Here is a 24,857-nt window from a genome sequence, read left to right as displayed (position 1 = left end):
TGCACATGGGGATAATATCCTTAACAAAACTTACCAAAAGTAACAATGTTGGTCTTTCAGTAGCTCTCAGCCTGTGATGCACAGGAAGTACCATGGGCCTACATAAGGGATCCACAAAAGGTACCTCTGCTCAGCAAACTTAGCCATGCCTTATAGCAGCCAAGAAGTCAGTCAGTCAAGAAAGGTTGAAAACCAATCACCTAAACTGTAATGGCCTGCCCAGGGAGGTGGTGGATTCACAGCATTTGCACAGTTGCCCACTAGCTCAGGCTGCATACAGTGTAAGCTTCTGTTTGCCTCAGAAATGCTAAGCAGATAATCCTGTAGTCATAATTTAATGTAAGGAAGAGGCACTGTTACAACTCCATATCTTAGAAGTGTGTCCATATGGCAGCTGGTTCAGTGGCTGCACATAAGGCTAAGATCTGCAAGGCCTCTAATCAATACTTACTTATCTGAGAGTTTCATAAGCCACCTTCAGCAAGCTTCTAGCTTCCTATCTGCAAAATGGATATACTCTTTGCAACAGTGCTAAGAAACACTGTGAAGATAAGGAATTTATGCAAAGGTACTTTTATAGCTTTGAATATTGAATTCTGTCATTCAGCTTTGCTAGAAATGACATCAAATTGTGTGCTTGAATAGTAAGAAGAAAAAAAACAAAAACAAAAACACCATCTATATGTGGTTTTAAGTTCCCTCAAGTATTAATTTTTCTGCTGTTCTGTTTTACACTCATTATCCATCTCTACTACTTCCTGAAGGGAGGTTGTGATGAGGAAGGGTTTGGCTTCTTCTCCCAGGCAACAAACAGGACCTGAGGAAATGGACACAGATGAGATGAGAGATCAGATGAGATTTAGACTGGACATAAGAAAGAACCTTCTCTCTCAGAGGGTGGTCAGGCACTGCAATGGCCTGCCCAGGGAGGTGATGGAGTAGCCATCCCTGGCAGTGTTCAAGAGGCATCTGGATAGAGAGCTAGGAGATACAGTTTAGTGGTTTTCTATGGGTATGGTAAAAGGAGGACAGTTGGACTAGGTGATCTTGTAGGTCCTTTCCAACCTTGTGATTCTATGATTCAGTGATTCTATGAACACTGTTAAAGATACACCTGCCTTCTCAGTTTTACTTCTGGATGGAGGACTCAATGAAAAAACTGATAGTAATTTTTGAATTTGTATTTAAACCTATCGAGACTGTAAGCTTTGGTCAACAACTGCTCTCCATTCTGTCTCATGTGCTGTTTAAGCTCACTGAAAACCATGTCAGCTCTCCCTTTGGTTTGCAGCAGCCCAAGTGTGTTCTCAAAGTGAACTTTCATTCATGATCTGGAAGCAATACCTCTTATCAACTGTTTGCAAGACAGAGGATTTGCCATTCTCCTCGCATCTTCAGAGAATAAGAAAAACTTCCGATATCTTAATGAGAGTCCAAACAGTCTGTATTTAAATGGGAACAATCTCCATCATGATGATGAAGGCATGCTTGCTGGATGAGGAATAAAGTACTCTGAAAAGAGTGCTGAGAGGAAAGAAAGAAAATGTGCAATGGAATCAAAGAGTCTTTATAAGAGAAACATTAATGATTTCCAGATGTAAGATCAAATCCAGGTCCCTGTGTCAATGGATCAGTATGCAACTCACAATGTACCAGATCCAGAGGTAAATGGATGTTGTGGAGGTTGTTTTATTCTTGCCATCGTAGAAATTAAGACAATTTGTGCAACAAGCAAGGAGAAATTATCAACATTAAGTCAGAAAAAGAAAAGAAATTAATATAGTCTGATCCCTCTTTCACCCAAGTTCTTGCCCCTTGTAGGTCTTCCTTAGCTGCCTTGATAGCTTCCTTAGCTGCCATTTGGAGGAGCTGCCGCTTTCATGCAGATCTCCTTTGTTTACTTTCATCTGCTCACTGGGTGGTCTATTCCAGACTGGAAATATGGCAACAGACTTGCAGTTTTGAAACTAATTTAACAAACAGCTTATGCTCCCTCTCCTCCTAAAAACGCCATCCAGATCCACTATACTCAGAAGGACTAAACTGAATCTATGTAGGAAAACACAAAGATGCATCTGCAGAAATGCAGTACATCTTACCTTTGTACAGACACCAGGTGTAATTAAAACACAGCTACTGCTTATCCCTCATTTATGAGAGTGGTGAGGTAGTGGCACAGGCTGCCCAGAGAGGTTGTGGATGCCTCTCCCTGGAGGTGTTCAAGGTCAGGCTGGATAGAACTTAAAGCAATCTGGTCTAGTGGGAGCTGTCCCTGACTGTGACATGTTGAAACCTTTAAGGTTTCTTTCTTCTCTATGATTCTGTGATTTAGAGTTCTATTTTACAGAGAAAATAAAAGCATGATTTTTTAAGAGGCAGAGTATTTGATCAGATGCCTTTCAAACATAATAGCTTTCACTGAGGCTGAGTTAAGCATCTTTTGGAATGCACAAAGGCTATCGCTGACCTACTTTAAAAAGTGACAACAAAAAAAGAAAAGCCTCCATAGCAATTTGTTCCATTTTCTTAGTTTTACTACAGACAGACAGCCATGCTGTTTAAAATCACAACTAAGTATAATTTTTTACTATTCTCATGAGGGTCCTGAAATGAAAGAATTTGTTTGCTGAGCTTCATTGACTGAAAAATGTCTTGACAGAGTACATTTAAAAACGCTGCTTATCAGACCTGTTTCAAGAGATTAGTTTCCATATTTAATATGCTAATGTTTCACAAATAAGAAGATTTCCAAGTGACTTATTGCAGGACAAGTAACTCAGCAGAGTTCTGACTCATTTAAGCTGGTGCCACAGTCAGTAAACACAGCTCCGACACTGCACACCCCCTCAGAGCCTGTCCGTAGCAGTAAGCCATTTCTGCTGAACGCCTTCCAAAACTCAGGCTACATTCTGGCTTTCGGCAGGCTGTTCTCGGAGGTTTATATTCTCCCCATCACCAGCATGTCAGGAAGACTGCATATCTTTTGAGCTCTGATTAATTTTGCCTCGACACTATTGAAATGTCAAGTACAAACTTTAACTTAGGTTCAGAAATGTTAATCAGATTTGAAATAACCATAGATTGCATACATATCAAGGCCCATAAATACTCAGAGGAGCCTGTCAGAAACAGTATATCATTAGTAGTCTTGCATCTCTCTTCCTGAAAGGCCACTAAGTCATGTGTTCATCAGCACTGATACTGGAACATGTCATCTTGAAACAACAGGACAAAATCTTGTATTAAGTCTTAATAAGATAAAACATGAAGATAAAACTCTTCTAGAATTTATACCTATATGCACTCCCGAATAATCTTTTGATTATTTAGTCTTTCAGAGCAGAAACTGGTCACATTGGTAAAACATTCTTAGAATTATGGATGTCTACAATAATCTTGTTATCAAATACCTGCATAATTCCATAGTTATCTGCTAATTACATTGGGGCACTTCTTACTGGAAACACTACAATAAATATCCTTAACTTCATGCCATGGTACTTAGGCCAAGGAATACTCTGTATTCTTACATTTCGATTAGTAGGGGGAAAAAAAGCTCACACAAAATAACTTATGCCTTCTTCCATAAAGCAAAGTTCTCAGCAAACCTGGGAAAAACAAGCAAGACTTCAGTCATGAACCAGAAGTCGATGTACTCGCACTGTGCCCTAGAAAGATGTTTTCCTCCCCTAGAAGTGGTGAGGCCACCTCTTCCAGCCTGATGTGAACCAGGGCTGACTTCGGCTATGCTGATTGACGTGCTGTGCCTATGGCTCATTGCTTGGAACTGGCACCCAGAGCACATGGTGCTCAAGGCCATCCAGTAGCTGTGAGTCTCCGGAGACATTGACAGACTTTGTATCCACACCAGAGGGACAGGATGCCATCCAGAGGGACCTAGACAGGCTTTAGCAGCAAGCCCAGATGAACTTCATGGGGTTCAACAAATCAAATGCAAGATCATGCATCTGGGTTCATGCAACACTCGCTACCAATACAAGTTGGGGGATGAAAGAATTGAGTGCAGCCCTGCCAAAAAAGACCTGGGGGTACTGGTGGATGGGAAGCTGGACACAAGCCAGCAATGTGCCCTCACAGCCCAGAAAGACAACTGTATCCCGGGCTGCATCAAAAGAAGTGTAGCCAGCGGGTTGAGGGAGGTGATCCTGCCCCTCTGCTCTGCATTGGTGTACTGCATCCAGATATAGAGTCCTCAGTACAGGAGAGACATGGACCTGCTGGAGTGTCCTGAGGAGGGCCACAGAAATGATCCCAAGGATGGAACACCTCTCCTACAAGGACATGCTGAGAGAGCTGGGTCTGTTTAGCCTGGAGAAGAGAAAGCCCTGGGGAGACCTGAGTATCAGTATCTAAAGAGGAGCTACAGGAAAGAAAGGGACAGACCCTTTTGCAGGATCTGAAGTGGTAGAACAAGGGGAAATATCTTCAAGCTCAAAGAGAGCAAATTTAGGTTGGATATAAGTAAAAGGTACTTTACAGCAAGGGTGGTAGGGCACTGGAACAGGTGGCCTAGTGTTGTAGGTTGATGCCCAGTCCCTGGAGACTTTCAAGGTGAGGTTGGATCAACCTAATGCATCTGTGAATGTCTCTGTTCATTGCAGAGGGGCTGGACTAGATAACATTTAAAGGCCCCTTCCAAGTCTAAGGATTCTATGATTCTTTGACATTTGGAGACAGTGCGAGTGAGGCACCATGCCTTTTTTGGAACTCCTTCCCAACCAGCTCAAACAACTGCCTGAGATGTAAACTACAGTCAGCCTACTCACCAAATAGCTGTCACATACACATATGCATAGGGCTGAGCATAAGAAAATCCATGGGAGACCTCTTCCTGGGAAGGAGGCAGGGAGCTGCAGGTAACCAGCTGAGGTGTTCACAGGCCTGCCTATTCCATGTGCATTTGGAAATGCTTTATCATTCTAAATGCCCCAGTGGGCCAAGAAAGACCTTTCAGACAGGCTGATGCTCTTCCAATGACAGCCTTTTGAAGCACATCTTAAAAGCACCTTCACTAACACAAATCCACCCAGCATCTGCCTCAAACACAGCCCAGAGAAAATACTGTTGTGTGCCAGGGAGGAGGTAGCAGCGGTGTGACCAAGCAGTGTCAAGGTTGTGTTGGTGTTCCCACCTCCCTTCACCCCATGCACAGGGACTGAGCTTCATGTACTAAATGGAAAACAGCCACGTTTGCTCTCTGCATTCCTGCACACATGCGTGCACACACACTTCCCTAGCAAACCAGCCTTCTCATCTGGTTTTGAAAAGAAAACCCCTGTCGTCATGCATCCTGGGTTCCAGAAAGCTCGTCTCAGAACTTCGGGCTGTCAGTTCAGCTGCAGTCCACTAGCTCTGCTTTTAAAATAAAGCTGCGATTAGCCTGAAGGAAGAGAAATTTGCCTCTTACAGCAAGCTCTTTAACTGCAGTTTTGACAGTCTTGGCTGCTGATACCAACTCAGAGGGAAGAGAAGCAGCTCCCTTATCTTCACACGTGAAAAAAGAACAGTGTAGGGCTGACTCGGTTTCCCATCAGTTTTCTAGGTGGATTTGCAATGGTATCTGAGTCGTCTTCCCCCACCTGCTCTGCCAAATTGTTATGGTACACACGCTTTGCAAAAAGAAAGAAAAAAAAAAAGGAAAAGAAAAAAAGCACAATTGCTTGAAATTACACTGGAGTCAAATGTTGATAAAAAGGTGTCACAGAGGGAATGAAAACTAACTGCTGTGAAATTTAATGAAACCCACTGTGTGCCAAGGGCACAGGCAGCCAAATTGAATTTAAAAAGGTGCTAGGCAGGAAAGCCTGTAATCGGACTAGCCACTATTTTAGGGGAGATAAGCAGAATGACTTTTCTCTATCACAAGATCAAAACAGACAGCAGTTCTTACGCATGAGATGAAAAGTTACAGTATTTATCCTTCCTGTTTCCTGTGTTCTTAGCACCGGATCTCCAGCTTAGTGGCTTCAAAGGGAATTTGCCATCTCTAGCGCGAGGCTTGTCCCAGACCTTGCAGGTCACTGAGCTCTTTCCTGACAGTTTTCATTGCAAATTATTATGGAAAAGAGGAACAAGCTAAACAGAATTAGTAATGGCTCTGTACAAACTAACTTCAGTTATCATGTCCCTCCCCACAGCCTGTGGTGAGAACTGAAGCCAATGGAGGAGAGCATAAAACCAAATGCTAACATGAGATAAGAAGGAAGAAATGGACAGTGAAAAACAGATGGCTCAGAGCTCACAAGGAGAATGGTTTTCAAACCATCCCTCCATTGCAGGATGCCAAGAAATCACTTTACTCCTTAACTATTACACAGCATTAGTTTGAAACACTTAAGAAACAATCTCATCTAGCAAACAGAACTGTACTTGCACTCATTTATGGGTGTATCCTCTGAAATTATGGTAGCACAAGGGGCCATAAAGCTGCACAGCCCACATTACTTGTTAGAAATAGCTTGTCCTAAATTCATAATTTCAGTGCTCTGAAGAGTTATGAGTAGTATGGGGGACAGATGGGCAGTGCACATCAGTGTTTGCCTTAGACCCTGGACACACAGTGAGGCTTGAGGTCTGTAGCTTTACCTTGCTGATGGGTTCCATCACCAAAACCTGGCCTGAGTGGCCAGGTCCTGCTCCTGCTGGTCTGCTTGTGAGCCTGAATTGTTATGCAGAGAGACAGTCACTGGTTAGAAAGGAGATGTGGAGACTGAACAAAGCTCTCCTAAGCCATCCACTAGGACTCCTATAAAAAGAAATTCTTGTAAAAATGCTGACTTTTACAACAACCTCTTAATTTTGCAGAACGAGCCCATAATGGTCTAGGAATCTGTCTTGTCTGTAAAGATCTTGATCCCAGTGTTTAGCACCATTCACCATATTTTTAATGCTGTGGCAGAAAAGGTACTTGTGAACCAATGGAATTCCTTGCAAGCTACAATGCCAGGGGAGGTGGAAGCAGACCCAACAAGCTGGAGGCACAGACCAGGGCTGATGTTCTGTATTTTCATGTGTGAAACCCACACAGCACCCGAAACACCCTAACACCCTCTGTGACTCAGCACATGCTATGTATGTCTGAAGACATTTAAAAATGTCATGAATTCAAAGCATGCTCCGTTTCCCATTCTGACTTTGTTTCAGATTTCTTTGGATTAGCAGCTGTCTCTTCCCCCAGTGATCTGCATGATCGGTTTCTAGAACTTGCTACATTATAATAGCAGCAACCATAGTGACAGCAGTAACTCTGTGTGACTGAAAGTGCTTGTACAATTGGCATCAGGCAAACATGCAAAGCTCCAAAGGAAAAGTCGAAGCTCATAGACATACAGCAGAGATTTCCTCTTATGAATTCACACACCAAGTCCCCTAAAATCATACTACCCCAGTTTCCACAACTCCTTGAAACAAAGCACGTTTTAATGTGTTCTGGTAATCCATACCAATATCTGGCATTCTGCTGTTTTGTGGCTGACCTGAACTCAGCTAATCAAGCTTGGAATATCAAGATTGTTCCGATTTTTTCTTCTTTTTTATGAAAATATATTCACAAATGGGCTTCCAGTTAGCTGCAGATTCACAAAAAATCTTCAGCTCCTTAAGAAGTTGTGAAGCACATTCTTCAGAAGCCTTCAGGCTATTTCTTACACTCCACTATGCCAGCGGGTTTCATATCCTTTCACAGGGCGCTGTATTTCAGTAGCAGCTTCTGTAATTCCAGATTGATCATCCATGGCTTTATCTCAAATCCTTTCTCCTCAATGCAAGGGACAAACTCCAGATCCCTTTGCATTTATTAGAAAGCCATTCTTCTCAAATCAACACTACCACTTTATATTGCAAAGTCAACTTTATTGGGAGACAGTACAAGACAAGCGAACTGTCAGACTGCAAAGGAAAGGTGCAAATCTTTACATTACTGCAGAAATGATATGTTTTTATCAAAACACTGCATCTTCTACTTCATTCTCTCTGGAGCTTTTTGGATCATGTTACAAGATAAAAATAACAATAATTTTATAACAAATAATTGTTTAGGTTTTCTTTCATTAGCATTTTCTTTATGTTCCTACAAAGTACTGCCAAGCTCACTCAGAAGTCCACAAATCGATTCAAAATTGTCAACCTTCATGAAAGATGGGAGTTTACCAGGCTTCTGCAGAAAAAGCTGGACTCAGCTCTTGGTGCTGAAAAGACTGTTGTTTTAATGCCATAGTAATAATGCAGTTAGTACACAGCATCCAGAGAATTAGGTAGGATGTGGCACCTAAGGAAGCTCTCTGCACTGCTACACAACACCAGCCTCTTCCAAATCCCATGAGCTCAGTGAGTAGCAACTGTGCTGAGCTGTTCTGCCTTGCCCTAATTCCCATGGTGGAATATTGCTGTTGATCTCAGCAATCTAGGCTCTACGGAAAAGTGGGGAAACAAATCTGCATCTGTTCTCAGAGGTACCTGTGACATCAGGGGACTGACAGTGGAACAAACAATGTAAATGAGATCTAATCAAGCCCAGTGAATCAGCCGTACCACTAGCATTGTCAGGGTGCACTGACCATGCTCGATTTTTCATGCCTGAGAAGATACAGGACAGCTGCTAGAAGGGATCTGTCAAATGCAATATTATCTCTCTGACCTGTGATCTTGTGGTGCCAGGGTCATCCCAAGACTGAGGAGAGTGTGCCCTTCTTGGTCCTCTGCAACTTAATGCCGTCTCCATACAGACAGAATGCCACTTAGGTCCTTGGACTTGAGCAACAGAGGAAGTTTAATGTCTCTAAAATCAACCAAGATATTGCAATGAGCTAAAAGAAATCCTTGAGCAGAGAAATAGCAAACATGATGGCCACCACAAGGCACATGGCTGTGGTTGATATTTAGGTGGTATGCATATATTCCATGTTTCTCCATTAAGCCACGCTCCTTCCAATGCCTCTGCAAGGAAATAATTCCTTAGTTGTTCTCATGTGCTTGTCTTCATCCAGGTGATGAAGGAGACTGAAAACTGTCTTATTCTACTCTGTAAAGCCAAAGTTAAAGAGCTCAGGAGGTAAAAATGTGCATTGGAGAAGTAAAGGGATGTGAGCAAGGAAAGGATAATGCAGGCTGGACATCATGGAAAAGTTCCAAGTAGAATGCCTACTAAGCTGGGTTTCCTGAGAGAAGAAAGTAAAAGCATTTAACACAAGACCAGACAAAATCCTGCAAAATGTGCCTTTGGGAACTGTTCTGTCCTCTCTGTGGGGAATATGACTTCATCTGCTCTGGAAAACAATGCAACACTTTGATGCTCCCACCAATATTCAAATATCTCACAGAGCTCAGGAACCAAAAGAAGCCAAATCTTTCAAGGCAGAAATGAAATCATTAACACCCAGATTCAGTTCTAATCAATACAATTGTAGAGGATCAGAAGAGCAGTAACTCAGAGTTTACTCTGACTGCACCAGCAAAATAGTTTATTTGTTCCCATGTCTTACATTTCCTGAAGTTTCACTAGGTTATGCAAGCAAAGCCCTTTGAAATGAAAAGCATCACAAAAGTGCTGAGTATTATTGTTCCTTTCTAATAAAAGAGGGCAAAAAATAAAAAGCAAGAAGCCTAAACTTGATTCTGCAGATAAATAAAACAGCACTCCAGGATTTCTACAGATCAAAAATGTTGTTCTTAATGTAAAAAGCCCGCTGAAACCCAACACAGCAGCAACAATATTCAAAACATCATTTTTTATTCATCATCAATAGGAAAGAAAAGTAAAAAAGTCTTTCCGATATTTTAGCAGCATCTTTTATTATTTTTTTTTTTAACACATCAGCATTTCCATTTTAATCGTGCTTCCAAGGTATTTAAAATCTAACTTGCTCCAGGCTGAAACTTAGCATGTTTTTTTTCTTTTTTTCCCTCTGTTTAGCTGAAAATTATGTTAGGAGTGAATATAAATGGGGAGGGAAAAAAAAACAGAACACTTGTTTCAGAGAACAGTTAACTACAGACCTGTTAATTCACTTGGTAACACTTCAAGAAGACACAACCTTGGATCCACACCCATTTGAGGTTAATGTCACAATCAAATAATCTTACCTTTAGGACAGAAATATTTAGGACAGTAATTTGCACTGAGTGTCCTTGACTTCAAAGAACACATGAAAATTTGTAGCTGAAAAGGGCCCTGCTGCTTCCCCAGTATGATTCCGGAACACCAGAAGAGTTAAGACATCTCAACTGGCTGATGACAGAATGAACAGAGGCAGATAAATATGAAGGCTACTCCCAGCACCATTTGTCTTCTTCAGGTTGCATCTCCAGTATCCCAAGAGCATTACAACTCCTTGCTTGCTCAACGCTCCTCATGACCTTAATGACAAGAATGATCTCCTCAGAGCTAATTACTCTGTACTTTATGACCAGTGATGTTTATTATGTAATCTTGCTTGCTAACCTGCTCCATTACAATGGCTGGTGTTAGCTTCAGCGACAACATTTACTTACTCGGGTCTCCTTCACTTGGACTCCTCAGGGAAAGATTGTGCAAAGAGCAGTGCTGGTAGATCTGCTGGGTCAGCAGCCTTTAGGACTTCAGGGAGGACATATGCAACCAAAGGGAAGGCAGTCACAGGAAATGGAATTGTTTCAAATCATAGTGCCTGCTTTTTTTTCCACATATTGCATACAAGCACTTGCTAACCTCGATTCCCTTCCAGTCAGATTTGTTGGCAATGTGCTGATAAAAGATTTAAGCAATACAGGTTACACCTGACTAAGAGAACAAAAATCTAATTAATGTAATTTACAAACCGACAGCGACAAGGAATATATATTGCATCAGTTCATCTTTTGTTTTGAATTTGTTTTATATTTTAATTCCTCTTTTCTGTCTGAATACAGCAGAAAGAAAGCTGGCTAATGTTCAATGGAACATATGCTACAAAATCTGTTAAAGATAACATCACCTTCTAAATTCCCTCGTTCTTAGCATCTTCCCAAACAATAATGCTTCCCAGCCTTTCTCAGCTGGACTCCAATCCAAGAATTTGACCTGCACACTGTGACAGCACATGAAGGCACCCTGTAGTGCTGGGAAGCAGGCACTGAACATGAGCATTAGCAGTCACAGGATGCAGTTCAGCAAGTCAAGGGAAGCACAGTCAAGCTAAAAAGGATGATGGTGCAAAACACTATACTTAATCTCTTGGTGGATACCTATAGAAATTTGGAGCGATAGTGTGAAACACAGATGCCATGAAGCTGCTTCTAGACGGGTTTTGGTAAAGAAGGCACAATATAGCACAGCTTAAATGGATTTAAAAAAAAAAAAAAAAGTAAATGGATGGATCTCAAAAGACTAATTTCAGTGATCCTTAAGCAAATGTGAATTTGCAGTTATCTATTCTTGTGATGCACTTTTTAATATTTGCATTAATGATCTGGAGGAAAAGCAGGCAGTGTAATTTACCACTGGAATGACTTATGAGGACCCTGTTTTTCTGGAATTAAATTCAGACTAGATGGGCTGTTTGTTGTTTTTTGTTGTTTTTTTTTCCCCTCAGAGATATACTCTTGTTCAAATAGGAATTACATGGCGGTTGTCCTGAAACCCATGCTAAGGCAGACCTCGGTCTAAACAGTCACATTGCTCTCTGCTGACCTTATTTCTGCTGAGTCTATCAGGCCATAACATGACATATAATCACTCACAAGTAACATTTAACAGTGCCATGTTTCTTTTTTGCTCTTATTCTATTACCTTCTGGTAAGGCATCCATTCCTTTCACATGCCCCTCTTGCAATGCCTTTACATATGCATGTATGCACTGGATTAATACCTACCACTCAGCATGCAGTTTGTCTTTGTCCTGGATGGGAATTGCCCTGTCACATGTCTATAGGAGCACAGCAAAGTCACTAAAGCTTTGCGTTTGACAAGATGAAAGAGAGGGAAAGATGTGTGGAAAGGCATGTTAAGCAGCCCTGAGAAGCAAACTTGGATGGGAAGAATACTGCTTGGTTTTGGATAGAAACAGACACCCACACCTGAACTCTCCCCAGATGGGTTTAAGGTAACCATTTCCTTCCTGGAAGTCTCTTGGCCATCTTTCCTGCCCCCACCAAGACTCATTTTCTCCCTGCTATTTTTTCCCAGTTACACTCTCTCCCCATAGGCAGAAAATGATCCTGACCTTAGTCTTCCACACAGAAGGCAGAAAGTCTCATTGCAGCTGTCAGACAAAATAATGGTTACTGGTCACTGCCTGCAGTTCATTTCCTCCCCTTGATGGTTTCTAGCCTCAGTAGTCGTCTGCAGCTACCTTCACCAAAGCCCCTAATGACTTTTCCTGAACTAATCTCAGACCCAAGGCTGCTTTCATTCTCCTTGCCTGTGTGCTGCCTTTGGCTGCAAGCCACATTTCTTGTCCTTTAGTCTCATGGACTCCATCTCTCCCAAGAGGCCCGCTTATTTCTTTAGTTGTTTCCTCAAGTATTTCCTTTGAGGAGTAGCTTCTCCACACTGTCCCACAAGTGCTAAACACACTCAGTGCTCATCTTGATGGAAAATGCTTTATTAATCAGCCAGGTGATGGGTAACAGAAACTATTATGGTCACTATTGGCACAGGACACTTGGATAAGAATTCCAGGGCAGCCTGTATGGTGCTTTTTCCAGAAGGCCCCATTTTTTCCTGAGGTGAAATCAGAAGCTGGTAGAATCTTCATCCCCTTCTTCTCTAACTAAATGCTCCTTTTACCACTGCCTGCTTCAAAAGCTCTCCATATTTTCTAACCAGCAATTAAAGGACCATAGTTTCAGGAGTTTTAGAGATCCCATGAGACACAAAGGAAACAAAACAGAGAAATGGGGATTGGAAAAGAAAGTACTGCTTCTCTCGGTACTGAAAGAAATGGCAAAACTTGTGTGCTGATTGCACAGCAAGTGATGAGTACTAAAGACGACAGTATAAGCCACATGGCTACTCATAATGATGGCAAGGGCTCATTTTTCATATGCCATTCAAAATCAAGGCCAAAGAGTCAGATTCAGAGAGGCCTCTAAGTCAGCAGGCCACTGCATGCTCTGCTCCCCTGGATTCATACCTCTCTGAGCTTGTCTTAGGCCTCCTGCAGAGCCAAGGGGAGTTCTGAGCAAGTGGAAATTTCATCTATAATTCCTGCGCACTGACTATTTTAATGAAAAGCTTCACCTTGCCAGCATAATGCTCTTTAAATTGACCATCCTTGCAATACTTGCATCTTTTAATCCACTGTCTCTCATAAAACTGGCTAACCTTTCAGTTCGTTATGTTCTTCAAATTATTGCTACGTTCTTAAAATCATTGTGCTGCATTCACAGAGCGAAACTATTCTCCAAATTAGTATGTCAAATCTGAGCTGCCTACCTGCAAATTTCTAGGCTCCTCACTTAAGTGGAATTGACTTGCCAAGATACAGTGAAAAGAAGATCAATAATTATAGACTCTGATTTGCCACAGATTTGTTAAACTTCACTTCCTGCTGTTGTGTCCTCAATAGTTATGGTCAAAGATGCATCCTTGCAATCTGTTCTAGCTACATTTCAAATCTCTTTATCTACCAAACATTCAAAGTAAACCAGCTGGAAATGCTGCACTTACCGCTACCAGCAAAGACTGTATCTGTCTACATAACTGTGCCCTCAAGAGGTTACAGACAGCATAACTTTCACCTGGGTTGTCAGCATGTCAAAGCGCTCCAACAGAAATGCTTCTGAAGCATCTTGCTGAGATACTGCAGCAGCAGTTTGCAGACCATGGACTGCAGACCACTGAATAAATGGCTAGACTTGGGGTACTTCTTGTTGCCCAAACTGCCTTAGAAGAAGCTTAGAAGAAGCTAAAGATAGCATTGTTTTTCATGTAAGCAATTGCTGCAACAGTTACAGCACTGCCACGTGATTATCCATGGGAAAGGAAGTGGTTCCTAAAATTGCAAATGGGAAAGACCGTGATGCAACCTTTCTGTTAGGAACATAAACTCAGCACATCCCAGAGTCAACATAAAATACATGTTTGCCGCGCAGCCAGGATAGTCTGTAAGAGCACATACAAAGTACATAAAAACAAACAACATCTTAAGAGCCACTCTGGGTCCACACGGGCCTGCAGTTTCTTGCAGTCTCTGTCATTCAATTTTTATGATAAGAGCAGATTTGTGGCATAAGCACTCATGAATAATTCCCTCGCGTGAGCTACCATATACAGCTGGGGAAATCCCAGCTGTAAAACCTTGGCACAGTTCAGACAGTGCAAGCTGCGCTACTTCTGCACAGGTGCTATTCCACTGACCTACTTGGAGTTCCTTCTCCTTCATTACTGCTAGAAGAAGAGGATCAGGGTGTTTGCTCAGCACCTCTGATAAATATGCTTCTCTGCCACCTTTCATGGCAGTAAAAATACTTCCAGTATTGGATGAAGTGAGTTTTAGCAACTCACGGGGCAGCCTACATCTCACCCACCCACAGGCCTCCCGTTACACACCACTTCCAGTTGGTTTCAATCCTCATCAGTCCATGATTTTAAACCACACTGGGAAACCTACTTAGATCCTAGACTAGAAGAACACCATTGTAACTTTAAACCAGCTACACTGAACACACCTACGATGGTTTCTAACTTCAAGAAAGAAGCAGTTTATTCAAACACTCATCCTCTACCACTGAATGCAGCAGCTGTGTTGGTGCAGGTGACCAGGATGAAAAGAAACAGAAAGTGAAACCATTACCCATCTCCTTGCCCAAACACAGAGAAAGGAATGGAACATTACACGTGTTAAAGGCACCACTCAGTGCACTGTTTATTTTTTTCCCCAGGCTTTTCCTTCACAATAATGATGGCAGAAGGTCCTTTTAAACCCAAAATAAAATATTTTTGAGGGTTATATTTGGCTGGATCTCCAGCTGGAGGCCAATTAAAGTGGTAATCACAGTAGTGCCACTGAGCCATAGTCAAAGCGCACCTCATGGTATATACCTCAACCTAAAACCATTGTATGGGGAACAAAGACCTGCATTCCTGTATAGCAAATAACCCCAACAGCTCACGGCTTGACTTAAAACAACCTAATGATTATAGTGCCTAATGTCAACATCTGTGTAAATGTAGTTATGTCATTTAAACAATGGAGCTGTACTGATCGATAGCAGATGAAGATCTGGTGAAGGATGTAAGGATCTGATATTTACCCTCATACATTCCTTCAGATCAGCCAAAATACCAGCTTTGAGCACCTGGCCCCTCTCTGATGTCCCCACAGACAGTTTTTAAGCAGGCTAAGAAATTAAGGGTTCTCACTTTGTTCATTTCTTACACATTTCCAGCAGTGCTGAGTGAAATGAGAAGGAACCATAAAACCCAGTAGAGGGGAAAATTGGACGTGCTGTGTAAATAATTTCTGAACTGTGAGTAAAGTTGCTGGCAATTTTCATTTCCTATCACAGGTTCACGTATCTTTGAACTGTCACCTCCTGAGATGCTCACTCCCTTCAGGAGGGAAGGGATGAGCGTGGTTACATGAGTGGCCATGGCATGAGAACAAGGGTTCTCATTGAGCAGGAAGACACCTGGGAGAAGAGCCCACATCTTTGGCCCACGCTGACATCCTGGTGCAGGGTCCCCAACATCTCCCATGTCCCCTTGTCCATCTGTCCATGTTTCACTATGTTGGCTGTAACCAGACCCAGACACGCAGCACCACCAAACACAAATGAAAACCAGATGAGCAGAGCAGCAACTGGAAGGAGGGGGTGGTTAAAGCCCAAGCAGAGCCTGTGACGGATCTCAGTGAAACTAGCCAGGCCGCGTGGGCTTGCAGAGCTCTGCTGAATTGAAAACCCTCTCCACGCCCTGGTTGCCTGACCGGAGCTTTATAATGAAGCAGCCTTCTCAAAGCAGCAGCTTCCAGCAGAGTTAACTCTCAAGCAGCTGCCGTGTTTTCAAATTGTCAGCCAGATTAAACACGGGAATTCAACACTGAGGGAAGGACAAAGTGACAGCGTCAGTTTACTCTAAAGTGCAGAAAACGCTCCAAAAGTCAGAGCCAGGGCTTCTGGCAGCCAGCAGGGAGCCATGCTGACACCACCCAGCTGAAGGCCTGGCACAGGTCTCTTACAGGACCTCGGTTGTGTCCCCTGAGCTGCACCCCAGCTTGTATTTGCATCTTGCATGTGGGATGGGAACCCACCTACCTGGGTGCACCTCAGTTTGGGGGGAGAAGGGCAGGAAATGGGAGGAAACAGGCCCAGAAGGACTGCCCAGATGCTGGCACCTGGTCAGATAAACTCATCCCCTCACAGAGGCCAGTGCACACCAAGTGGCATGAGGTGACTGTGAGTGCCACCAAGCCCCGTGTCACTGATGACAGGGGAGAGTGATGATTTTTACTGGGAAAAGAGCTCTATAAAAAACACGCCGGAGGATCCTGCTTATTGTCTCATACCCTTCAAACACTCTACGGCTAAGGCCATACAATTCACAGGCTAAAAAAAGAATGGGAGGTGATTCTCCTACGCAGTGTCTAGACCGCAGCCTCCACTAACCCCACCAGGCAGAGTGGAGCCAGCAGCCTGGCAGGGCTCCTCCTCAAGCCTCCTCTACCAGGAATAAACATTCCCTTCTTGTCTTTAGCTCAAATAGCTCTGTGAGCTGAACCTCTCAGGTAGCTCTCAAAGGTCGTCCAACAGCCAGGCATGGAGCTCAGTGCAAGAGCAGCAGTAGGTGAACAAGCCTTTGGGCTGTATTCCAACACCCAGACAGCCACTCAGTGGTCAAGTGGCCAAGCCAAGCGGTCTGCCTCATACCTTCCTCTTCCCGACACTTCCACACCCATACAAATTAAGTGTGAAGATCCACACCACAGCACAAGCAGGCAGCACTTACCTCCCAGGAACTGGATGCCTCCTGCCACCCTGCCCACGGTCCTGGAGATGAGCTCAGACACGCAGCAGCCCATGAGGGCTGTCAGGGCCACCAGAAGGAGCAGCCCACAGCCCAGACCTGTCACCACCGTGCAGATCCGCCACTCGGTGCTGGGGATGGCCTGGAAGGAGGCGTAGCGGCCGCACTGCTCTACCATGATGGTCGTTTGGCGGCTCTCATCCCGCACTGGGTAGGAACACCTCCGGAAAGTGCCAAAGGAAACCGACTTCTCCAGCTGAGACCCCAGGAGCCAGTAGGGCATAAAGAAGCCCACACAGGATGCCGCTGCGCAGAGGAAGGAGAGAAGGGCCCAGACCATGCCGGCACATGTGAGGCTGGAGGCCATCTTCACGTTTGCACCGAGCCCCTCACAGTAGGGAGACAGAAAGCCCCTCTGTATTTTAGAACGTTAGGGATAATCCAGAGTCTCTCAGACTTGGCAAATCCTCACAGTGGGAGAAGCTCGGATCCTAAAAGCCAGGGGGATGTTTCTTTCCATCATGAAGACAAAGTTTCCTGATTGAATAGCAGAAAGGAGAAAAAGTCAAGTTCAGTAACGCTGACATTAAAAGAGTTTATCTATCTGCCAGAGCATCTTCCCTTCCTCCAGCACTTCTCATGAAGACATCATACATCTCTGTCCCATCCCTGCAGCCACTAGCATCACTATGGGGGGGGGGTAGGGTAGGCTTGTGGGCTGTGCAGCCCTGCCAGGGCTTCCCTGCTCACCTTTCACCCCAGCACGTCTTCACCTTCCTTGTGCTGATAGAGAAAAAGGCGAGGTCTCATTCATCCCTCCTCTTGCAACGTGCTTTAGGCATGGCCTCACAGTTTCCATGCAAAACCATTCACACTGCCTAGAGCTTTTCAATCCCAGACCCCTGTGGCAGCAGCAAACCTCATTAACACAAAACCTCTTTGCTTCTTCCCAGTCCAAACCCAGCACCTTTAGTTCCTGCTCCTCTCAGACAACTCGCAGCCTCCCAGCTCTGCAATGCATTTGCCTGTTTCAGGAAAGCTGTTTCCCAGAGGTTGGGGTATATTTCTTGTTTAATCCATCCTGGGTTGCTGCTCCAACTGTGTTTGTAAATTTATGATCACATTTCACAGTCGCTATAAATGAATTCCGATGGCTATTTACAAGGGCGTGTTTTTTTTTTCTAAGCGTGATTAGACGCCAATCAGTGAACTCAATTAACGTGCAGGCAATAAAATTAAAGCTTCCTTTGCACCAGGAGGGAACGCAGAGACAGCGTCTGTAAGTGAAATTAAGCATGTGCACCACACAAAACTTCTGTTTACTTTTAAAACACTGAGAAAAAGAGAAGTCTCTTCCATAACGCTGAGAAAGGCCCGAGGAGCACATGCTCAACTCTGAACAGACACAGCCCATCTGCAGGAACACCTTCCAACCTGCCAAAGCCCGAACCCCGGGGACAGAAACTTGGAGCGGGGCACGGGCCGCCTCCATCCCTCCGCAGGCATCTCCAGGGGAAGGACCCGCCCGCGTCTTGGCGTGCCACCAAACATCTCCGGCAAAGTGGGTCACGGCACTTGGGGGAGATGGTTCCCTCAACTGGCGGGCGAGATCGGGATGGATATAGGGGCAAGACCCATCTAACCCGCGGGGTAGCAGCTCCGCTCCGCACCCCGGGCGCTGCCAGCCCACGCCCGGCACTCTCTCTGGGGCGTGGGATCGTCCCTCCGGCCCCAAAACCCCACTCCTCCGCTCCGGGGTAGAAGGGGGCGGACGAGAGCTCCGGGGCTCCCCGAGGGAAAGCGGGGGCCGGGAAGTGAAACTCGCCGGGGTGATGCGAGGAGAAGGCTGCGGAGTGCAAGGGGCGGGCAAGGGGACAGAGGGGAGCAGGGGAGCAAGAGGACGGGAGAAAGGGGCGGAAAGTGAGGGGTGGTGGGGAGATCCGAGAAGGACGGGGGCCACAGAGGGGAAGGGGATGCGGGACAGGAAGGGGAGAACGGGGAGCCGGGAGCAGAAGGGGGCCGCAGAGTTCGGTGGAACGGGAAAGGGACGCGGCTGCCGGCTGGCGGTGCGGGGATGCAGCCGGGAAGGGCCGGGTTCCGAGGAGCGCAGGAGGCCGGGGGAAGCCGCGAGGAGCCGGGATACTTACTCGCACGCCGGGCGCGGGGGCTGCCACCGCGGGTGCCGGCAGCACATGGGCGCGGGGCCCGGCTGCGGGGCCGGCGGGTGGCGGCCGCCCCAAGCGACTCTCGCTGCGGTCCCGGAGCGGAGGCGCGACGCGGGCGGGACCGGCACCGGGACCCACCCCGCACCAACCCGGCCCGTCCTTCTCTCTCTTCTCCGCACGTCTGATTCCTCGGGAGGCACCACGCTCCGCCGCCTCTCCTCCCCCTTCCCCCCGCCGCCGCCTCCCCGGGCGGGACTCGCCGGGGCCGGGGGCGAGGGGCCGAGAGGGACCTCCCCGAGGCGTCCCGGGGGGACCTGGCGCCCCCAGGCCGGGGGCGGCAGGGAGAGAAGGCAGAGGAGGGGGAAAAAGCCGGCGGGAAGGGAGGGTTAACGGGAGGGGGGGACTTGCCTTTACATGGGAAAATACGGGCTAAGCGCGTGGTATGCGTGTGAGCAGTGAGTGTGTCTGTGTGTGTGCATGCGAGCTGCTGAGCCAGCGATTTGCTTCCGACAGTTAGGGAGCTGCTGGGCTGCAGCGAGGGGCAATGTGAGCGGAGTACCGAGCAGCTCCTCCGGCTAGAGGAGGTCGGGCGGAGGGGTGGGAGCCTCCAGGCCTTGTCCGGGGTCTAGAGTGGGAAAGTTTTGGGGAGGGGTTGCGAGGAGGGATGATCTCCGCTGGGAGAGAGATCTCCTATTTCTGCTTCTTCCTCCCCGCCCTACAGCGCCAATAGATTCCCTCCAACAGAAGGCAATTTTATGCCGAGTTTAAATTATGTCGGCACCAGACAGGGAAAATCTCTTTGGTAATGTTTCTTTTACAGTCCTGGAACATCACATGTGATTTAAGTACCGATCATTAATATTATTAATGCTAAATGGAAGCGAGGTTTATTGCACTCAGTCTGTGTTTACACCATTTAGTAGTAACAACAGTCATGTTCGGAATTAAATTACAAAGCCACTTTGTTGGATGGGTTTTTTGGTGGTTTCTTTTAGTTTTTTTTCCTTTTTAAAAGACTCTGGTTTTGCCCTGTAATGTAAAGTCTTAAAATCAGAACATCTGTGGAACCATATATTTTCTCAAAGGATAAAAAAATGGATTGAGAATTATCTAGCAAAATCTCGTTTTCCATCCTATCATTTCAAGCATATTCCTTAAGGAAAAGTGATTCAAATAAAAGAAGGTTAAATAAAAGTGCTTCAAATAAAAGCAAGTGAAATGTTCTGTGATTCTGTTCTGGATGCAGCCTGCTATGGGGGAGCCTGCTTTAGCAGGGGGTTGGACTCCATGATCTCCAGAGATCCCTTCCAACCCCTACACCTCTGTGATTCTGTGCAATACAACTTTGGTGCTAGAAAGTGCGTACAGTGATGTGCTTCACAAGGAAGACAATAAAGGCATACCCCCAAAACAACCACAGCCACCCAGCTATACCCACACAGGCTGTTTCTGTGTTAACAAGTATTAGAGATCAGCCTGACCCAATCACAGAACTACAGAATGGTTTGGGCTGGAAGGGACCTTGAAGATCATCTTATTCTACCCTCCTGCCTAATCTGTACAGCAAGTCTTTTGGTGCAGAAGACCTGATGGATATTCACGTGTTTCCACATGGTTTCCTATAGATTTTCTCTAGCTCAAGTTTCTGGCACTCAAGACCCATTAGACACCCTTCTAAAGTCTTGTGTTCTTGTCCAGATGGATAGCATCCACCCTATGCACTCATTCCTGCACTGAGCAAAGGATGACCTGGAGACTCATCCTGAAAGTGAGCCACACTAGAACATGAACATGGCTGTGCCCATAGGGTAACCACTGTCCTAGGAGTGAGAACTGGAGCCTGCTCTGCAGCATGCCTTCCTAGCACTCTCCTCTCACACCAGCTCTGCATGGTTCCAAGCCTCCACCACAAAATGCCCCAGTGCTCAGCTCTGCTTCTGAGAGTGTCTGCATGCTGACCACTCTTGTGCCTTCAGCCAGAGCCTCGCTCAGGTGTTTCACCTCCTGCTTCCCTTTTACCACCATGGCAATTGCGCTCTTGGCATGAAGAGAGAGAAGGAGAAAGTACTGTCTTAAATTTGGAACTGCTTAAAGAATCATTTTGGTGCTCTTTCATTAGCCCAAGGCCTTGGTTACAATGAAACAATGATAGATGTGTCTAAATTAAGTGCACTGGGATTAGACAGAGGTAGAAATTGCTTGGTGTTAAAACGACTACAGAAAAACTTCTGTTGCACACATGTAAACAGTTTCTAGGTTACTTCTGACTTTGTAAATCTAGGGAGTAGGAAACAAGTATGCATTTATTCATGCAATTTATCTCTTCCATGGTATATGCCAAGGTCCCCAAGTCAGTGTTTGCTTTGCTAATGGCATCTCTACAGCAGTCCATTTACTTCCCTTATATGGTCTTTATATTCACTCCCTGAGCTGCTGCCATTCTGCATTCCCTCCTAGAGACTGCACATGGAGTTCTGCATCTCTCCTGAAGCATCTTATCTTGCCAACTGTCTCTGAATGCCCCCACAAGCTGGCCACATGGCTTATCCACTTGAATAACATCTCTTTCTCCATCCGTTTGCTGTCAGAGAAACAAGTAGCTTTGTTTTGATTAAAAACAAACACATTGCATGTTTATGTAACTCCTATTCCTTTTTTTTTCCCCTAATGTTTGCAATTCAGCATGCTTCAACTATATCAACATTTCCTGTCTTTTCAGGGAACGTCATGCTAAGATGTATTTTTTACTGTGAAAGCCAAAATATTTCAACTCATATCTAACCTGTCTGAAATAAGAAGGGAATTATTGCACAGTGCTTTTGGATCCATGATCTTTCCTTCAACCACAAAAGCTGAGACCTCTGAGCAGACTATAGCTGCAGTCCTGATCCCCGGGGCCTTGTCTATTCTGAAATAGCAGCTGATTTTAAAATTGGTTCTGCTATTCTGAGATTGAACAGAATCCTCTTTTGAGAGAGCCTCTGAGTTGGTGGCAGGGATATGAGATGTGGAATTCCCACTGCTGGCACCACCTGAAGTCAGACCGGATCAAACGCCTACCAACACACTGTCAGAAAACTGCTGTAGCAGGGAGATGGGAAAATATGCGTATAGATTTTACCGTCTCTCTTCTCCCTGATCCATTGACTAAGCTGCTGTTACATCTGGGGCCCTACAGACTGGATGGAGCTAATCAGCGCAGCAGAATAAAGCGAGAAAATCCTGTCACTGCATCTAAATCAGTCCAGTTAATATACACATCATAGCTCCAGCCACAGAATCTTTCATTACAGCATATCCTGTAAGACAATCCACTGTCACATAAAATGCCATAGGGGAGTAGGTGTGTTCTTAAACTCCAAGGAAAATGAAACAGCTAGCGAACCTCCATCTCATTTTCCCATCTTTAAGAATAAAAAGAAAAGAAAAATAAAGAAGCTTTTCTTTCACAAGCCACCATCTGGTTTTCTCTTGTGTGGTCTGTAGGAGAGCGATAGTGCCTTCATGGTTCCGAGCACCTTACAAAACTGGATCTTCAGGTCATGTCTGCACTCGATTTCAAATGAGAAAGAAAGATGTAGGCACAACAATAGACTTGAGGCGATGTACTGGGAGCAGCAGAAAGTCAACTCAATTATTCAAATACAGTCACTGAAAACCAAGCAGATGAGTATTATGGGGAGCCATCTGATAATTAATACACTTACTTTAAATTCTGTCACAGCAGCAGGAAGAAAACAACAACTAATCATGCAAAAAAGTAGCACCTCAAGTCTAACACCTGCGAATTTCTCATCCAGAGGAAGGTAAGAAAACAAATTCAAATTGCTAGATCTTAAGACGCCCAATGTGGTGCCTCTTCCAAGTTACACACATTAAATGCTTTCTGCTGTGGGTGGAAGTGGACTCCAGAGATATGGAACTGTCACATCTGAACCTGAATCCTGGCCTAACAACTTAGCTCTGGGCAAAACATTCTTCTATTCCTTTCCAATGCTATGTTATGATTAGAATTTATCTTTATGATTGTTCTAATGGTGGTGAATTTTACAAATCACATTACTGAAAATTCACAAACAGAACATGCCTGTGAAGCATGAATGTCTCAATGGAAATACTGCTCTTGCTGCTAACCTCACTCTTAATCTCTGGACACACCTGCAAGTATCAATCAATAAGAGAAAAAAGGAAACATCCTTTATTATGTGCAATAAACCCTCCTTAAGCTGTTTCATTTTTAAAGCATTGTTACTTATTATGTATTACATAAAAGCCACCAGGTGCTCTGCACTTTGCCAAATAGCAGCTGTAGCAAAACGAGCTCCTGATAATCTCTTTCATGTCCCGTTGCCAATGAGGCTTGTGGTAGTGGGAGAGGCTCATTGGGCACCAACTCTGCAGCCGAGGAAGGAAAATCAGGGAGTTCAGGCTGGGTGTAAGGAAAAACTTCTCAGTAAGAGCAGTAAGGCAGTGGAACAGGCTGCTGGTGGAGTCACCGTCCCTGCGGGTGTTTGAGGCCTGTATAGATGTGGCACTGAGGGACGTGGTGAGTGGGCATGGTGGGATGGGTTGGTGGTTTGACTTAGTGGTCTTTTCAACCTTAATGATTCTTGCTCTGCCCTCATCAGTGCCACAAAGATGCTGGAGGTACGGGATGACAAGTCCCAGACTTGTTCTCATTTGACAGGCTTAGTCATGCACAGAGGAAAGGCACATGGGTGATTTTAATCCTAAATTTCCATTTTTCCCAAGCGGGCTTGGAAAAATAAGAAAAGACTGGATTGTGAACGAGGGATTTCTCAGTAAGAAATACTGATCTACTGGCAGTCTGTTTTTTGTGCATAGAGACCAGCACAACATAATCGAGGCAACTTATTTACCAGCAGAATATATCTAGTCATCCTCCCCAGGTGCAGAAAAACAGCGCTGAAGAAAACCCGGGTCCTGCACAGGAGTGTAAAGCCTCAGAAAGCAGCTTTCACCCCGTCCCCGAAACAGGGAGCGGTGCTGGAGCTCCCAGAGCTGCTCCGCAGTGCCGCTTGCTGGGCAGCGGGCACAAGCAGCTTTGCCGGCACATAGACCTCAGCCCGACTTCGTTCTGCGCAAATCTCTCACCTGCTCCACAACCGCACCGTTCTGCTGTTTTGATGCTGACGAGCTGCAGGTGCAGAACATGCCGCGCTGACCTCACTGCTGGATTTTGCACAAAGTGTGTATCTGCGTGAATGGGATGCAAGGCAATTCCCTGGTCCTTCCCACGGCCTTTTGCTGTAAAACTGCACTGAGCTGCCTCTCCCCCAAGCTGCAGCAATCGTTTGCATCTAGGTCACCGTATGAAATCGCATTCCCAAGGAGGAAGCTAATGATTTCAGGGGGGGTTTGGAAAGCAAAGCTGAAAATCCTCATGTTGGGGACAAAAGCCAATTCATTTCACAAGTGGAAGCTCATTTCCTCCAGATCATACCCAGAGGTTCATGTGGCTCTCAAGCCCTCTGTGAAAGCCTCTGAAATCTCTCACAGCTTTATTCATGGCAAAAAAAAAAGGTAATGGCAGCACTGTGACTTGAATCTCAGGCAGTGCCCACTTCATGGTGTGCTCCCTTCCAAGACAAGGGGAATCTCGTAATGTTCTCAACAGGGGAAGACCAAGTTCTGTTTGTTTGTTTGTTTTAAGGAGGTTATCTAAAAGGCTTTTGCAAAGAAAAGTCAGAAAACTTTATAGCATCCACATGGTCCCATGCGTTTGTATA

At 45.1% G+C, this 24,857-nt stretch overlaps 1 protein-coding gene across 2 annotated transcripts in view; it reads right to left on the bottom strand.

Annotated features, from left to right (window-relative positions):
• Positions 1-24,621, bottom strand: part of LHFPL6 (LHFPL tetraspan subfamily member 6) — a 141,616-nt gene extending 116,995 nt beyond the window's left edge. Inside the window, exons 1-2 of one of the 2 annotated variants that reach the window (XM_072360875.1) lie at positions 24,223-24,621; positions 16,925-17,479 (exon numbers count right to left, since the gene is read on the bottom strand). In XM_072360875.1, coding sequence (XP_072216976.1) covers positions 16,925-17,309 — 385 coding nt within the window. In that variant the 5' untranslated portion in view covers positions 17,310-17,479; positions 24,223-24,621. Of the gene's footprint in view, positions 1-16,924; positions 17,480-19,089; positions 19,229-24,222 lie in introns of those variants that run through there. The other variant, XM_072360868.1, reaches the window with a different exon arrangement.
• Between the last annotated feature and the right edge of the window lie 236 nt (positions 24,622-24,857).

The sequence above is a fragment of the Excalfactoria chinensis genome, chromosome 1 (genome assembly GCF_039878825.1).
Source record: "Excalfactoria chinensis isolate bCotChi1 chromosome 1, bCotChi1.hap2, whole genome shotgun sequence".
Taxonomy (NCBI): Eukaryota; Metazoa; Chordata; class Aves; order Galliformes; family Phasianidae; genus Excalfactoria; species Excalfactoria chinensis.
The sequence above is the reverse complement of the archived record's forward strand: the minus strand, read 5'-3'. Positions and strand labels throughout refer to the sequence as shown.